An 18,572-nucleotide genomic window follows, 5' to 3' on the forward strand; every position below is an offset into this window, starting at 1 on the left:
CAAAACTGCTTGTGCCCTGCTTGAAAATGTGCACCACCATCTCAGGTTCATCTCTGCTCTCCTAGCAGCACTGAAAAGGACATTAAGAAAAGACACATTTGTATTTCCTCATCAAAAAAAAAGTTCCTGGCAATGTTCATCTTACTTTTCATGAGTTTTGGAATGACTTGCCAGAACCTTCTAAAGTTATAGCTTTTTCCTAACTCCTTTCCTTCAGCCAATACCACAGGTGTTACTTTCTTGTCCCATGATGCCTTTACCAAATCCAGAGATCCTTTGGATAACGTGACATGAGTTGCTCCACCTGTAACTTGGCAGTTTTCTTCTCATCTGGTATCTTCCAATAGCTCCACCAATTGCTGTGACAGGCAGCAAACACCATTTGTTCATATTACCTTTCATCATCATTTGTCCACATCATCTTCCAGCAATCTACACTACCAAGATCTTGAACAGGGTCCATTTAAACTTCACATCCCTGCCTGCCCTGAGATATGTGACGATATTTGTACAAATGTGACAATTGACTTCATCCAAAAACAAGTCCCCTTGCTGTTATCAACCATTGTCCATTTAGGTCTTGTCCAGTTCAGACCATACCTATCTGATCCAATTTGTATTTGTCCCAAGTCTCCAGAACCTAGAATTTCACATCAGTTGACAAAACTACAAAGTCAATATTAGACCTTTTTGCCTGAGGTACCTGGTACATTGACGACTGCAGAGTCAGAGTGTAAGAAGTTCTTCAAATACTGCATCTGTCTTCTGTAAGGAGGTGTGGAACGAGCCCCGGACACAGACAGGCAGACATATTAATTTGCACCACCACACGTTTATTTACACTACTATTTACAAAGTCTTGTGCCACACTAACCCCAATCTCCCCCAAAGTCCAGGCCAACCACACTTTGCCTTCTTCGGACCGCCTCCTTCTCTCTTTCTCCGACCTCGTCCTGCTTCCACCCGACTCCAGCCTTGAATGAAGGGAGGCGGCCCCTTTTATTCATACCTGGATGTGCTCCAGGTGTGCACCGGCAATCTTCCACCCAACACGCCCCAGTTTGGCGGAAGTGCCGGCTGTCTCCCTGGAAGCACTCCGGGTGTTCCCTCTCTTCTTCCCCCCAACACTTCCTGGTGTGGCGTAAGTGCTGGGGTCCAGGGTCCATCAGGTGGCCACGGGCCCCTACAGGGTTGAGCTTCTAAGCCCTGTACCCGTGGCCCCCAATACAACCAGGGCGGTCACCCCCTCGTGGTCTGGAGGAGGCATGAGCCCTCCTCCTGTCTCCCCGGGCATCCCGGCATGGTAGGAACCCCAGCCGGGTGCCACAGAGGTCAAGTACACCTGTTGCCTGCATGCATATGTGCAAACACTTTCTACTCTGCTACTCACACCCACTGGTGCAGACTTGAACTGCACCAAACCCTAATGTTTACATACATACACCCCCACAAACACCAGGTGCCACTGGGAAAAGTTCAGGATAGGTGAAAGACCAGATCTCTGATTCCGCAGGCAACGATGAGTATAGAGGTGAGACTGACTATGTAACTTCCCTATTTTTCAATATCCTGACATTTTTGGCTACTTTTATGTCAGTTAAATAGTATTTCATCCTGAGAGACATTTTCTATAAGCAAAAGTCTAACTAGATCTATTGTAAGCCTGGCAGATGAGTGACACCGCACCTAAACTCGCTCCTGCCTTGTGATTTCTGCTCCATGATGCCTCTCAAGGATGAGTACAATGAGGCCCCAGAAATGACCTCAGTTTATAGGCAGTAGCCAGAGGCCTGGTTTTACAGGGTCTCTAGTCTTAGTCACTTCATGGATCCTTGAGCAAAAAGTAAATGAGCCCCCCTTTGTGTGAAATTAAACTAAATCTAATTCAACCTTACCATCATGAGATACCTCAAAGATATTAAGCTACATAAAAGGTCAATAGTCACAATTAAGCTTTATGTAGTTGTGGGTATGAGAGCACCATTTATGTTGTTTTTTTCATTCAGATGTCAGGTAGAGGTGTATGTTAATAATAAGCCTTGCAAAACAACAACCATGTAGTCACCCTATGATCCCCCACAGCTTCGTCGACCCCGATTCAGCTGCCTTACCAACACTAACTATTGTTACCCAACTGGTCGTGGAATCCCTAAGTGACTTCATTTTTTGGAGAAAAACAATGCCGCTTTGTCCAGTATGCTCTCTTAGACCAATCTTCATGAGTATATTGCTTGAACCCCAAGATCGAACGTAAAAGAAAATCTGAACGGAGTACGCCCAAGAGTTCTGGCTTACTTATTTCGGGTGGCGTGATTTCTATTTGTCATAAAAAAACATTTTTTACGTATTATATGTTGAAATTAGATAGGAACATATAATGGGTGACAAAAAACCAACACAAATTAATGGATAAATAAATGCTTATCATAATAAAAAGCAATTTCCCTTAAACGGAACTTCCCGACGTATAATGCAAAGGGTTCAACAGTTTCAGCAGACTTCCTATTTCTCAGGGCTTCGTGCGTCGCGTGCGTGTTCTCGGAGCCCACTGGATGCCTCACCTCCGGAGTGGTGCCGCCCATGGAAGTGCTGTACCACGTTTTTGTCCCAGACCTCTTCGGATGAAACTCAGTTTGTGCTGGAGGAGTGTCGACAAAACACGTCAGGTGGGCGTGACATACGCGCTGAGGCATCTAAACTGGAAGTTTAGAAAGAACTTGTGGGTTTGTGCCATGCGTAATCTGTCGGCTGCGCATTAAACTTCAGAATAATTCATTTTAAACGAAGGTTTTGTAGCTCATTAGCTATACGACTGGAAATCGAGCATATAAAGGATTGTGATTTCTCCAAAAGGCAAAACAGAAAACAATTAAGTAAACAAACCTTTGGATTTTTTCATCTCTCTCGTTTCGGAACAGAATGCATTATTACGAACTGATGATAGTTTGTGGGCTCTGTGGAAACGTTCTGTTACAAGGTAAGAACATGCTATCTTTACAATTTCTGCATTGATAAATGAAGTTGAAACCATACATTAAATTAAAATAGTAAACATATTAAACATTTTCAATTCACTACGATTCAGATTTACTATGTTTCATTCTTTAGGAAAACACCAGCAAGTCCAGAACAAGTGCGCTTTTATAAACTATTTACAGAATGCGCTTAATAATTGTAAAACCTATCATTTAACATGTCTGTGTTGTTCAATGCGGCAACACGAGTCAAATTAAATGACAAACTAAGACGAAGCATTCGCAAATCCATAATACTGAAGAAAAATGTTAAGTGTATGAAAAACAAACCGCATTTCCCTCGGAATTTGTACTTAATGATTTTCGTCTTTCGCCTTTTACACTCAATGTGCAGTTTAGATTAACTGAAAAACCACATTAATTACCCCGCCAGTCTCATGATGTAAACGTCACAGGTAACAATTCTTAATAGTTAAGAACAAAACGTATTGTGGAAATAAACAGGTCGAAATTAAAACTTGCAAGTGTTCAAAATGATTATTCTATCAAAATACCTGTCCATTCAAGCAATCCCTTGTCCAGTCATGAACTGACGGAGCCGCATTCTACGTCTTTTTTCTCGAGAAACATATTCTATTAATCAAAAGTCTAGAATTTATCGACTGCAATCGCCTGACATTTTTATACAAAAAATAAAAACAAACGATAGTTAAAAAGTACTTAGTAGTCTGAAATGCAAAGTGTAGTGTAACAGCGCAGTGCAGCAAAATGCGCCAGTTCCTTTCTATTGTGAGGTTTCAGCCGAGAGCAGTTACACATGTCAGTCTGGTTTGTGCTCAGGTATTATATATTTTACTTGAATCAATCACTCAGTCGCCTACCATTTCACGTAGCGACTCCCGTAGCGGACATTGTTACATGGAGTTTTACAAGTGAAAAAAGCTCATATACAAACAGCAGATTATAGATGTAGGCAATTCGCACGACGTATGGAACTTAAAAGTATATTTAATGTGCTAAAAATAAAGTGTTGTTTCTTACGAGCACCATTGTAATAAAAAAAAAAACAAAAGCGTAAAAAAAGGAGTTAATGGGCAAGCTTTGGAACAAATTAATGTGCCACAATACTAATATTAAACTGCATCACACATACATGCATACTACGTTGTAACGGATTTAGATGAAAAACATCTACGGAAGAGTTGAACCGAAGGGACAAGTCCGCTTAACTGAGCAGGCAGTTCAGATAACGGTGCCAGTGACTATGCACTTAACTCCTGGACAGACATACATTACGATCATATCGAAACTGCTAACCAGCTCTACATCCATTGAGGGGTTTTCAGTACTTGTTTAATGTAATTTCTTTAGAAAATGTTTTATAGAATAATTGTAACCCCCTCCCCCCAAACATATATTAAAGTATTACTACAGATACAACATTAGTTTTAGTATACCTTAATGGTATAAATGCACGTACTTATGCTTCTGGCTTCAGACTAGGCTAAAGTGTTACAAATCCCTCCTTCATCCATACGTGATGCTCCGACGCTTTTATAACTACGCAGTAGTTTGGTTTCTACACACAATCTCTTTACTCTCCTTAACTAAGTTGCTTGTTTCAAGTCGATTGTTCTCGCCGATGATTTGGTCAGCACGTAGGAAATTGCATTATGTGATCTTATCCTTTAAACAGGGACTTACAATATAAATAATATACCCGAAAGGTTTATAACGAATGTGACATAGTTTCATTGTAATGCCATACGAATTAAAATTAAGGAAACACAAGAACCTGACAGTAGCGCTGCAGACGCCCGGATTCACGCATCACAGGTTCGACAACCTCGATCGTGGTGTGTTCTTTTTCCAAATCCGTCAAGGGCACACAAGTTGCGTTGTCGACTGTAAACTGGCCCGAGTGTGTGCGTAGTGTGGGTGTTTGCCATGTGCTCCTATCCAGGAGCTTGAGGGTGTTTGCCCAGTGATGCATCCGGTGTTCCCCGGGCACCCTTGTTCCTTTTTTAGTAAGAACTTGAAAATCGAATATTCAGAGAAAAAGCACGTTAATGTGGAGAGAACGTGAAAACTCCACAAGAACACGAATTAAAACATGAACGCTGGCGCGGTGAAGAAGCCGCAGCGCTATCCATTACGCCACCATGCAGTTTTACTAAGTATTACATTATTAATAATTTATTCTTACCTTAACGAAATATCATGCCCACACTGTGACGTATTTATTTGAATAGGTAAAATGTGTACGGTTTCCATACTCCTGCATCCATCTTTAAAAGTGATTTGAGTTTTGGAGAAACAGAATCGTCCTGGCAGCGTTACTAAAAAGGCAGGATTCAACCCTGAATGGGGCGCTGGTTGGTTCATGACAGCGGACGGATAAGCCGACCTTGAAAGCAGAGTAGTTTAAAGTCCATCTACAGTGTTATTTTGTTAATAAACCCGAATTAACTGGAGCCAAAGTTTAGTCAGGTTTCAGATATCCTGGTAATGATGCAGTTGATGCTTCAACCAAAAGCCTAAAACAAATTTTAGGCGTATTTATTATTTTTGTGTAGTTGTTTGGTGTATTAATATGTAATCCGAACAGATCATTAATCACGATCCATTTTCTCACAACATATTAGTTGAACTGTGTTTTACCTTAACAGAATAAAATTAATAAAAACAACGAAATAATCTGGTAATGCAGAAACATGTTGTCATCCAACCCATAGTATAGCCTAGACTCGTTACAGGTCCCCTTTTAAGTTGGTATTTTATATTCATTTTAGAGAATCATAGTTATTATGGAATTAATGTAGTGCAGATAGTTTTGGTCAACATAAGTAATCAATATATCTAATAGGGAACAATTATAAATATTAGTAAAAAATATTTCTTTGCTGCCTTATAAGTAAAAATCACTTAGAAGATTTACTCACAACTTTAGCTGTTTAATAGCTTGTATAAATTTCATAGACATATTTATCTGAAACATTTACTACTGTACATGTTGTGTATACTTTCTTCCACCCACCCATTCATGTCCTGACCTGCTTAATATAACTGTGCAAACTTACCTCGAGTTATTTAAAATACTACTCATACTGTTAACACCTATCTGTATTTATTTTAAATTCTGTATACATAATTGTTTCCTTCAACTAGCAAATCTGATTAAAGTGAAACATCAAGTTTTCAGTAAATTGTCATAAAACTAATTTTATTTAGACCCTTGACAATCATTATTATTATTAGACATTTTGAATGTAATTGTTTAGAGCATACGGCGCCTGTTGTTCATTGCTCCTTTTGTTGCTTCTGCAAGGAAACATTTCATTGTGTTTGAACAGAGGATTTTTTCTTTATTAAATGCAACGAAGAACGCCTGCATATTCATTACTCAATTTACTGAACATGCCTCATGCAGTAATAGGGTAATAATAGCATGTTAGTTTAAAAATTCTTCTTTTTGAAGTATAGGAATGACATCAATTGACAATGTTCTTTATTATTTATTATTGTGATGTCTATAGTCACAAATGGAAATGGTGAGCAACAAAATGTTTAAGTGTTGGGGTGGGGGTGATGAGGGACTCAATGTGTTCCAAGCATTCTGGGAATTGCCTGAAAAATTTTAGATGGCTAAACCACAGGGGATCTCTAAAAATGAGTTGCATGCAAAAAAAAAAAGGTATTTCAAGTCTCATAAATGCAGAAATGGGTAAAAAAGGTGTAGTTTATTAGTATTTGAAAGATGCACGGTTAACCTATTATTTAAAGTAATTTCAAGTGGTTTTAGTCAATCCCAATAGCACATTTATCTAATGAGACTTGAAATGCATTCATTTGGACCCTTCTGCTCTATCATGGTACTGTGATTGATAACCACTTAATTGGAAACCAATGACCTCTTAACTGCATATAGATAAAGGATTTGTGTACAATGCACAATAAAATGTGTTTTTCAAACAAACACTTGTTTAGTATAAGAGAATAAGGAATAGCATCCCCTCTTGTGGAATGCACTCCTTCTACTTTAAATTAGTTTTTACACATAGTCACTTGTGCATGTTTAGTGCATGTATAGACAGATAGTGTATACCAATGAACTGTCTCACCCATGTCTGTATTATGAGAACACCAAGTGTCTTGTAACTACATTTAGTACAAGGCATGTGCAAATATCATACCATACATTCTAATAGCTAAACATGAATTTAATTTTATTTTATGAGTGTTTTAGTCATACTGTCTTTTTTCAGTCAAAGATGCTTTATTTAATGCAGAGCACTTTTAAAATCTAATTGTCTTTTCACCTCATGGTCCACTTTAACATCATTGACCTCCTGCATAGTCAAACTTAGTTTATGGAGAACAGAGAAAGAATACATTCAATAACTGACATGATGAATGAATACATTTTTTTTAATGTTGACCCCGTGGAAGAAAAAGGTTTGACATAAGGAAGGATGTTCCCCACAGACAGCGTGGAGGTTGCTTGCCTTGTAAATATTGACACTAGGGGTGTCTTTGCCATTGTGTTGCATGCTGAGTCTTTTAAAGTATTCTTCATGTGTATTCTGCTTGCATAAATGATAAGCAGTAGATAATAAGAGTAAAGAGAATATCAATTAGCTAGATTTCTATATTTATAAATCAATTAGTGGTGTCTTCCAACATCCTACAGTTAAATAACTTAATGTTACTTAAAATTAAAGGACAGGACACTCCTGGTACTTAATGCAAACATAGTTACTAACTGGAAGCTATTGATAATTTCTTATTTATAAATCAAATTAAAAGTGACGGCAATAAGCAAAAAATTGACTATTATGTCTAAAATTGCCCTAAACATAATCAGGTTTTCTTTAAGATCTCATACTATTACATAAGAAAACAAATGATAAGTATTAACAAAGTTTATGTAATCAAATTATATATTCCTAATTGGCAGTCATATTTTATTAGCATATTCAATATATTAGTATATAAATGTATATTATGCACACATTTTTTGCAATATATATAATATAGCACAATTATGGTTACAGAAGCAAACTGTACTTTCATATTATTTTGAAGTGATAAGACAACACCTGCTACTTAATAAGTTGTGAGTGATGGAAGTTTCTGAGATCATTACATTGTGATCCATATCACACTACCTTTTCTTTTTTAGCGTTTTAAGAATCTGACAATGCTTTTTCCTTGGAAAGACTTCTGCTTTTAAAACTAGAAAGCAAGGAATTTAGTAGTTGACTAGACAACTTTAATAAAGTCCATTGTTGAAATCTTTTATTATTCTGGAACATCGTGAAAGTGCCTGGATTTGAAATGCAGAACAAACTGAAATCTAATTTTTAGAGTTTATGGAGTCATTACTGTCATGTGTATGGACGTACATTGAAATTCTTACTTGCATGTGCTACTCAATTTGCAACACGTCTCCAAAGCCATGATCAGTTAATTTAATTACCCTGCCTTGAACCATCTATCTTTGTTATCTGAAATAACTGTTTTACCTCGGTCTTCCTCAAATTAAACATCTCTGAACACATTTGTCATTAATAGCTCTTCCCTCTGAAGACAGACTCAGATTAATTGCACAGATTCATATTTTTAAAAACAAAACAAACAAACAAAAAAAAAAAAACAGACAACGCACACCTTATGAAACATTTCAGAATTTAATTGACATAGAAGTAAAGAATCATTTTCCTCTTACATAATTTATAACTTGGGTAAAATATCTCACAAGCACTTTGAAGAACAAATCTGTGTTTGTGTCCAAAGGATAAGACAATAATAACAGGTATACTGGTACAAGCACAAATCCAAGCAGTCTAATTTGGCTAAGTGTTTAGATCAAAACGGGAATTAGCTTCTAATTAAAATCTGAAATATGAAGATTCAAAATACTCCTAATCTAGAAACTGCAAAAATTAATAAATGACAAACTCTAAATGTAAGTATCTTTAACAGAAGATACAGATAAGCATCTGATTAAAAAGGTTGGTCAAAGTGAACACTATACTAGGAAAACACAAAGCGGAGACACAACGGACTCCAAGGAATGACACGAATAAGCAGGAAAGCCTGCAAAAGAAACACACCCACTGCAACGGGCAACCATCCAAAAACACTTGCTTTACGTGTCTGAGACAGGCAGAGAGAACACCCTCGATACACCATATGTGAAAAGATTGTTTTGAGGAAAGCAGTTTAATGAAAGTATGCACATAGGCAAACAAATGGGTGTGAACATAGTATGTGGAGAAAATGCATGGAAAACATCAATAGATTTGAACAGGGATACATTACAGACTGAGAGTTGTAAGGGGGCCTACAGTCTGGAACCTTGCTAAGCAATTTCATTTCCTTCCCAGAGTAAAATAGCAGAGATGTCAAGTAAATATGGCTTACCAACACACTGTTATAATGTGGAAAGAGAAGATATCACTGTAAGAAAGGCAACTTCAGACTTTTTATATTTTTAGAATATGACTCACTATAACCTTTCATCATATAAGTAATTATAACAAAGAAAGAAGAAAAAGAAATTGCTTAGTTTTTACATTTCAGTAATATAAATATGTGTTATTCTGCTTCTGATATAACTTTATTAGAATTGTAGTAAATACAGAAATACAAATTGTAGCAAATACAGAAATAGAACTGTGAATTGATATGACCACTTCAGAATATTGGAAAAAATACTTTATACGAGTGAGCATATACAGTGTATACACACACACACACTTGTTTGATTCAGTGCATTAAGCATAATCCATAGTTTGGTGGAATCTGGAAATGTGTATAAAAAGCAAGCAGTGTAATCACAACGGCACTGTAGTATTCAATTAGTGCTGCAGTTGGCCAATAAGAGGATGCATGAGTGAGCCTTCCTGCTTCTGTGTTCATTGACAGGTTTGTAGGACGCTGGAGATGCTTCTATGAGCATCTCTATTTATAGGTCTGCTGCAAACAATGATGTGAATGTAGTTTCACAGCTTCCAATTCTTTACTTTCTCCCTTATTTTTTTAAAGGTTTAACTTGACTTTGAAGGAAAATACATTGTATACAGTAATGTATACAAAAAAAACAATAACAAATGGCACAGTAGCCTGGTACTTTGAAAGCATGCGTGCTAATAACTTCTGGGCTTGAGAATGCAGCAGAAATACTCATTGGAGTGGATCTGATATAAATAGTTATGTGCAATAATAAAAAACAAATGTACTGTACATGCTTGAAAAGACTAACATCATCCATCCATCCATTTTCCAACCCACTGAATCCAAACACAGGGTCACGGGGGTCTGCTGGAGCCAATCCCAGCCAACACAGGGCACAAGGCAGGAACCAATCCCGGGCAGGGTGCCAACCCACTGCAGAACTAACATCATACTGAATATATAACAAAAGCATACAGTTTAAATGATATACTCAATGTGCTCAACTTAGAAATGCTAAAAACTATGTTTACAGGCCTCTTGTATATTAGCTATACCAAATGATTCCACTAATAATTATAACAATTTTGCACATATTGACTTCCTTAATATGTTCTGGCACTGCCTTCCTGCCTTTTCTTTCTGGTTACAGATAAGCCTTCTCTCTTTGATTTTGTCTGTAAGCATAAGTTCTTTTCCTCAAAATTTGCTTCTATTAGACCTATTAAATCTTTCTCCTTTCACCAATGCAAACTGCTCAGTCTTGGCAGTGTAGAAGTAAAATTACTTCTTGCCTCCTGATGGAAATATTCTGAACTTCTTTCTTTTGACAATTGGCAATCTTCTTTTTAAAGTAAATGTTTTAGAACTGTCTGCCTCTCAGATTAAGGGCTTATCCTTTGAATCCATTGAGAATTGGTCCACCTCAGTCTCAACAATGAAAACTCGATTATTTGGGGGTCCACTGACATCACAGTTATGGCACACTTTGGGTAATTTGGCAGTGTGCTTAGCATAAATATACAGAAACATACAGCATGTATGTGTAAAGTATACTCATGGTGCTTTAATATAGCTGTCAGACATTTTTTTTAGAAAATATAATCCAGATACCCTGTTTATTTATTTTTTTATTTTCACCTTGACCTTTCAGAGATCTCAACTACAGAAATGTCTAGCCTAAAGCAAGAAGATACATATTAGAGTAAAAGTCATTCTTGTGGGTGGAACAATAGGGCATGTAGTTTTTAAAAGGTTAAATGATGAGGTTAAAAAAGAGAGGTCAGCTTCTTTTTAGCTCATTGAATATTCAACGGTGACTTTGGTGGTCGGCTGGGTCTCCCATGGTGACACTATTCACTTTGAGTTATCCTCAGTCAGCTAGAGATTCATTACAGTCATTATGGGTAAATATGAATTTTCTCGGGGCGGCACGGTGGCGCAGTGGGTAGCGCTGCTGCCTCGCAGTTGGGAGACCTGGGGACCCGGGTTCGCTTCCCGGGCCCTCCCTGCGTGGAGTTTGCATGTTCTCCCCGTGTCTGCGTGGGTTTCCTCCGGGCGCTCCGGTTTCCTCCCACAGTCCAAAGACATGCAGGTTAGGTGGATTGGCGATTCTAAATTGGCCCTAGTGTGTGCTTGGTGTGTGGGTGTGTTTGTGTGTGTCCTGCAGTGGGTTGGCACCCTGCCCGGGTTTGTTTCCTGCCTTGTGCCCTGTGTTGGCTGGGATTGGCTCCAGCAGACCCCCGTGACCCTGTTTCGGATTCAGCGGGTTGGAAAATGGATGGATGGATGAATTTTCTCTGCTAGTGAGAGGGAACAGAGAGATAAGGTGATGAATAAGATTCACTGAAGAAAGTGGGCTTCCCTTGATTGAGCAAAACATAATTTGCTAAGATTTTACTAATTACTTTGCTTTTGGTGCAATGAGGAAACACAATTGTAATTATAATGTTATTTTGCATTGTAAAATTTGTATTCAATACCTGCTCTGCTACACTGATGATATCAAACCAATTTGTCTGAACCTGTGAGGCCGACTACCTGGCTTCTCAAGTCTAAGGTTTTTCCACTTCCAAGTTATTATAGTCCGGCATGTTTTGTTATAGTAATCTGTAAAGTAAGGTGAACAAACTTTTGTCTCAGTTTTAGAGCTTAAAGATGCTATTTACAAGTGCAAAGAACAAGTGAACATGTTTTAATGTTTCAACAGCATCTATAAGGTTGCATCACAAAATTGCTTCTACTTTTTATCCTGGTTACTATAAAAGGAACAGATCAGAATAAACTTGGTTACTTTTAAAAAACAGTAGCTCCAGTGACATTTTTTAAACATGTTTCATTTATTTAAACTAACCAATTTAATCAGAGACAAAAATACATTTATTCCATCCATATACTGATAGAATTCTATACTAATAGAAATCAATTTCAATGGTTAAAAATAAAATTAATGCTAATATAAATTACTGGTCACATAAGAAATGCAACATGGCCAGTTGACTAAGGGAAGAGGGACACAAAGACTCCATTTAACGTCATTCCTAGAAAAAAGAATACCTTGGGTTTGGTAGTGTTACTTACAAACAAAGATTTTTTTTTACTGATCTAGACCTGCGTTTCTGTGTACTAAAAGCCATGATCTCTTCTGACAGCTTCAAGTGCAAGGCAGCTACCAATAACAAATTATATAGAGAACAATTCTTGAGAAATGTAGAAATAAAAGTCAGGCTCTTCAATCATCATTTAATACACAATGAGATGCAGGGCATATTAGCATATCTTTGATTAATTCTAAAACAGCAATCAACTGTGAGGTAAATGCATGAAAATATGAATGAAAGCACCTTACCACTTTCAGAACTCATAGCTAGCAGCTCCTGTGCCCTGACTGTCTTGCCATGTCCCTCTCTTTTCTAGTTTTTTCCCCTCTGAACTTTTATTTTTTAATAAATGTAATTAAAATGTCCATATTCACATGCATAGTAAATGAGAATGAATTCTTCAGGTTGACACAGTTGCAGAGCGTAAAACAAATAAAATCTCTATCCTTACAAAAAAGGTGCAGTTATATTGAAAGCAGACCTGGTTTGTGGAACCAGAGTGATTATATTTTGCACATTCAGCCATGCACTGTACAAGCAATACTTTGAGAAGAGTGTTGAACGGGCTGTATTAGTTGTGAACATCCTACCAATAATCTGTCAGAGACAGGGAAAGACTGTCCAACAGGTGTTAAGACTGTACATTGTGGTGCCATAACACAGTCTTGTAAAAAGCAGCATAAGTGACTAGATGATATGTTTGTCCATGTCATTTTCACATGGAAATCCAGTTGCCATTACACTCAATAAATAGTAGACTCATTGCCACATATGGCTCAAACCCATTCTACTGTCATTCATGCTGCTTTAATCAGCTTCATTGAAAATGTAATGACTGCAAGCTAATATTGCAGTGCATGCTGTCAATTTAGACCCCACATCTGAGAGTCAACAGCACATGTTAAAAGGTGTTACTCTGCAATCCACTGAGGACATCACATATTTTTGATGGTGTGAAGCATTGTTGCAGGCTCTACACACCATTGAATAATACACTGCCCCCCCAACCAATTATGATGTTAATCTATGCTTCCCAAATATTTCTTAATGATGGAAGGATTCTTCATACAACTATTGTTTTCGGTGTCATTCCATTTTCATAGCTGTATGGGCAAGTATCAAACTTATCAACTATCTTCATAAAGGTCAAAGTTTTTTTTATTGACTGAACATACATTTGATTAGTTATGTGAAATATACAGTAATTGCTAATTTCCTTTAATGTCATTTGATTGACAAACTATAAATTTCACTCACCCAATTACTCCATCACTGCTAAATTCTCGTTAAAAACAGAAGAGGCATATTTTAGCAAAACATAAACCAAACATTAGCTTTCTATGAGGTTTGTTTTTAGTTTTATAGTACTGGAAAACAATTATTGTTTTTAAATCCTCTCTTTATAATTAGCAGGCAGTACAAAAGTAGGGTGGCGCAGTGGTAACATTACAGCTTGGCACAGGGAGACCGGGGTTTGCATCCCAGCTTCATCTTATATGGAGTTTGCATGTTTTCCCTGTGTTAATTTGGGTTTCCTCTGGGTGATCCAGTTTTCTCTCACAGTCCAAAGACAGGCCATATTGCATGTGATTGTGTTCAGCCTGGGATGGGACTGTGCCCTGTCCAGGGATTGTTCCTTCCTATCACTTGATGCCTGCTTGGGTAGGCTTCAGCTTCCGCACAGTCCTGCTCAGGGCAAGCAGGTTTAGTAAATGGATGAATAAAAATATGTATATTAGCAAATAATAGCTACTACTAATCTAAAAGAATGCATCCAACCATGTATTCATTTTCCCAACCTTTTGTGGGGAGCTTAAGACAATTTTGCAGTACAGTATCGGGTGGCCAGGCAGTAACTAAAAGTGGACGGGACACCAATTTAAAGTAAACCAATGAAACTAACAGACATATTACTTGAGACATTGGTGGAAGAAGAAACATAATGAGAACACTCAGTCTCCATATAAACTGCAGCATTGACTGTGCCACTAAAGGGGAAAAATGAGTGCCAGTACTATATATCTAAAGACAGGTTAGGCAAACTACAATATTCAGTATACTTTACTTCTCTAAGATTTCTGTATACGAAATGCATTTACAAATATTGGTTCTAAGTTCTTAGGATTAGTATAATAGTCCACTTTATCTTTTGTTCAGATCCAATAACATTTCTCCTATTGCTTCAATGAGTAATACCATGTCTGATCAATAACTGGATATTTTTAAATAACACAAAAGCAAAGGTCTATTAATTAGTGGAACACTTTTGGAATGCTTCTAACAGTAACAAGGATATCCACTTTTAGGTGTGTTCACATATAATGCAAAACGCAGCTACTGCAATTGCTATGTCTGTCTATCTGTGTGCATGAAACAACTTGGCTCTCAGGGAACCGATTTCTTAAAAATTTGGCACACTTATTCTTCAAGGAAGTATGTTGAGAATGTTCAGTTTTCATTGAGCACCCTAAACAAAATCTGGAAATTGTAGAATGTTCCATTGAAAATCAAGTGCTGAATTCGCAAACTCGTCTGTCTTAAAACTGGGAAACATTGTGTGAAACTTTGAATAGTTTACTGTTAAAAATTCACTTTGAGAGAGTTCATTTCATCTTGTATATTTTATGTTTTTCCTCTTTTACTCGTCTGATGGCTGCTCTTGATGGCAAAACAGATTCTCAATAAAACTTACTCAAACCATGGGAGAGCCACACACACACACACACACACACATGTACCTTTCCTAAACTAGCTCACTTAGTGGTGCTTGATTAAATTAACTGTAAAAACACTTGTCACTTATCAAGAAATGGCTTGTAAGAAGAAAGGAATTATGTAAGCGTTGCTCCATAAACATAGAGTGAACAAATATGTACTAAATATACACACTGTTTTATACTAAAATAACCTCACTGCTACTTTATCTGCACATTATAATGATTCAGTATTTGTCTGAAACTAAAGCAAACTAAACTATAAACTAAATCAAAGCTCCAGACTGCTCTTCATTATGGATTCAAAGAAACCAACAGTTTTATATTAAAACTTGAACACTAAAACTTTTTGGGTACATCTTTCAAAAATGTTATATTTAAGAAATGTGAACTATGGTTGATCATAGACCCTCCACTACCAAGTACTGTGATTTCACATTATTTAAATTTGAATCTGCTATCTATGAAATTTATTAAGTCACCACAAGCCTATTTGAACTATGCTTTTAACTACATAATATTGTAAAGTACTCTTTAAAAGTGTTTACTTAACATATAGTCTAGTAATATAGCCTAATAACAGTGTTATAAGTATGGTCTAGTATCACCGTTATTTTTGAGTATAAGTAATTGTTACAAAAATATTTATTAAACAAAAATTTGATAACTGACTTTATAAAGTAATGAAAAAGTGTAAAATGCTTCAACTTTCAAATCAGTAAGTCCCCAAACACACACATTTTTTATGCCATGCATACATTTTCTAACTTGTTTAACTCACAGGGCCTAAATATTATCTTTGGTGAATCTGCATTTCACTTTGGCATTTTGAATAACAATTTATCTTTTAACAATTACACTTTTGCACAATCCAAAATCTGCTTTTTACATAACGGAAATACAGGAACAATAAAATGTTTTACTTTAATATGCAAGATAACTATAATTTAACCAGGTCAAATTAAGTACAAACCTTTTTTCACACACTACAGTTTATCTAATGCACATGTAGAACATTAGAACAATCTAGACAAGGAAGCCAGTCCTATCCACTTATTTCTTCCAAAAAAAACCATCAAGTTGAGTTTTGAAAGTCTTAGTGTTTAATTAATTCAAAATGCTGCAACAAGGGTCATTCTCAGGACAAGGAAGTATGACCATAACATACCTGTTATGGCATCCTTGTATTTGTTTGCATTTACATATAAAGCTAATTTCATTTTTCTTTCTTATACAGTTTTGAATGGCTATTAAATCTTACATTCTCAGAATAAATACATTTTAAGGTACTGAAGGTGTACCTTTGCTCAAACCTGCTGATGCAAGAGATACACCCTTCTCTTGCTGTAATTAAATTCAGGCCTGACACTCACTCCTTTAGTCTAGTATATCCTTATAAGAGTCACCGATTAGGTGGTTCATATTGCAGCTATGTTTGTCAGTCATTTGCTCAAAAACCAAGCTTGTCAGTCATCATGAATTATTACGTAACCACAGATTCAGTGTAATTAGAGTGGTAGGGAGGAGGATCTGACAAGCAGGTCTAGATCAGTAAAGTAACACTGCCAACCCCAAGGTTTACTTTTTTCTAGGAATGATGGTAAAGTGAGTTTTTGTGTTCCTCTTCCCTTAGTCAACTGGCCATGTTGCACTTCTTATGTGACCAGTAGTTTATATTAGCATGAATTTTATGTTTAACCATTATTACATCTTGCCTGAAGAAGGGGCCTGAGTTGCCTCGAAAGCTTGCATATTGTAATCTTTTTAGTTAGCCAATAAAAGGTGTCATTTTGCTTGGCTTTTCTCTACATTCATAATGGCTAACACGGTACAACACCCTAGTACTATGTTTAACCATTGAAATTGATTTCTGTTTTCATTTTTAAAGTAATAATGTGTGCAATTGGCATCAAGTACATTACTGCTATCATATTTGTAAACAAGTTTTTGTGCTCTTGTACTTGTTAAAAAGGGTCATACAAATTAAACCGGCTTGAAAAATTCAGCTTAACTATAAAATGACCATTCAAAGAAAACTGAATGAATACAGTATGTGCAATAACACTGTCATAATCCTTTCCAGAATTCCTTATTCACGGTGAATATTGACTGTGTTCTACTCTTCTTGATTTTTCAGTCTTTTCACTCTTCTGCTTCTTACTGTGCATCGCACACTTATGCACTTCTAGTGCACTTCTGGACAACTCTTCTTGTTAAACATTAGCTCTTAATGTTGCTGCTTTTCCCATTTTTATCAATGTACAGCATAATTTAGGATTCTGGATCTTGTCACCATGTATTTAACATAATTTTAGTGTGTTGCACTTATAAAAGTTTAATATGAGAGACGTTTCAAAAATTAATGGTAACCTGTTTGAATGCATTTGAATAGTCTTTGTTTTGCAAAATATCAATCATTTCCCAAATGACATATATAGCATTGCTATAGCTATGTAACATTACATTCCCAAATTCTGTATATTTCTTTAATTCTGGCAAGCAGAGAATCTTTATAAGTGATAAATCTTCAGCTGGGCCTTTATTTTTATATTAATTTATGCATATTAAAATGACAAAGACAGACCATGGTAATCGAGAGTTTTAAATGGTCTAATTTAGTATTTTGTGTGTAATTTGTAGTCCTAATTCTTTGTCTATGGCAAAAATAAGATTGACACATAATTGATAAAAGCTCATGTTAAATAATTTTAGCATCAAACAAACATTTTACATTGCTAACATTGAACAATAGAGTGAACCATGCTCAACATTTTCTGAACATGCTCTCTGTACGTTTTTGGGGGTGGTGTCATACCATGCCTTTAATTAGGTTCCCATCTCAGTCATGTGATATGCGTATCTGGCCAAAAGTTGTGTTGGTAATTCACTTTAAAGAACCACAAAGTACTGTCTGTCCAATACGGGTCGTTAAAAAGTGTACTGTAAAATTATTAAAATCAAAGAGTGTTTTATTTTAAAAAGCTAAGAAAAGGTAATTACAATAATTGCCAAAGTGGAATGGAAAAACACATTAAAATATAATTTTGAACTTGTACCTTAAAGTTTGTTGGTCATTCACCTTTTATGAAATACATGACTCCATCAATGTGAAATACAAGGTAAAATAGAAAAGATTAAAAAATGTAATGCTACCAAAAAGCATGTTTTCCATGAGCAAACCTCACAATACTATTATTGCTATTGCTGTATTGGCCAAATCCATCCTCCAAATATACATACAAGATTAACAAAATTGTTTATGTGCTTTTTATTTTGATTTAGTTTTTATTTTATTGGAGCACAGACAGGTTAAGTGACTTGTTTAG

At 36.4% G+C, this 18,572-nt stretch overlaps 1 protein-coding gene across 3 annotated transcripts in view; it reads left to right on the top strand.

The window, feature by feature from the left end:
* Positions 1-2,633: 2,633 nt before the first annotated feature.
* Positions 2,634-18,572, top strand: part of flt1 (fms related receptor tyrosine kinase 1) — a 170,924-nt gene continuing 154,985 nt past the window's right edge. For all 3 annotated transcript variants that reach the window (XM_051926511.1, XM_028799484.2, XM_051926512.1), the window contains exon 1: positions 2,634-2,977. In XM_051926511.1, the coding sequence (XP_051782471.1) occupies positions 2,920-2,977 (58 nt within the window). In that variant the 5' untranslated portion in view covers positions 2,634-2,919. The remainder of the gene's footprint in view (positions 2,978-18,572) is intronic.

This window comes from Erpetoichthys calabaricus, chromosome 4 (genome assembly GCF_900747795.2).
Source record: "Erpetoichthys calabaricus chromosome 4, fErpCal1.3, whole genome shotgun sequence".
NCBI classification, from domain to species: domain Eukaryota; kingdom Metazoa; phylum Chordata; class Cladistia; order Polypteriformes; family Polypteridae; genus Erpetoichthys; species Erpetoichthys calabaricus.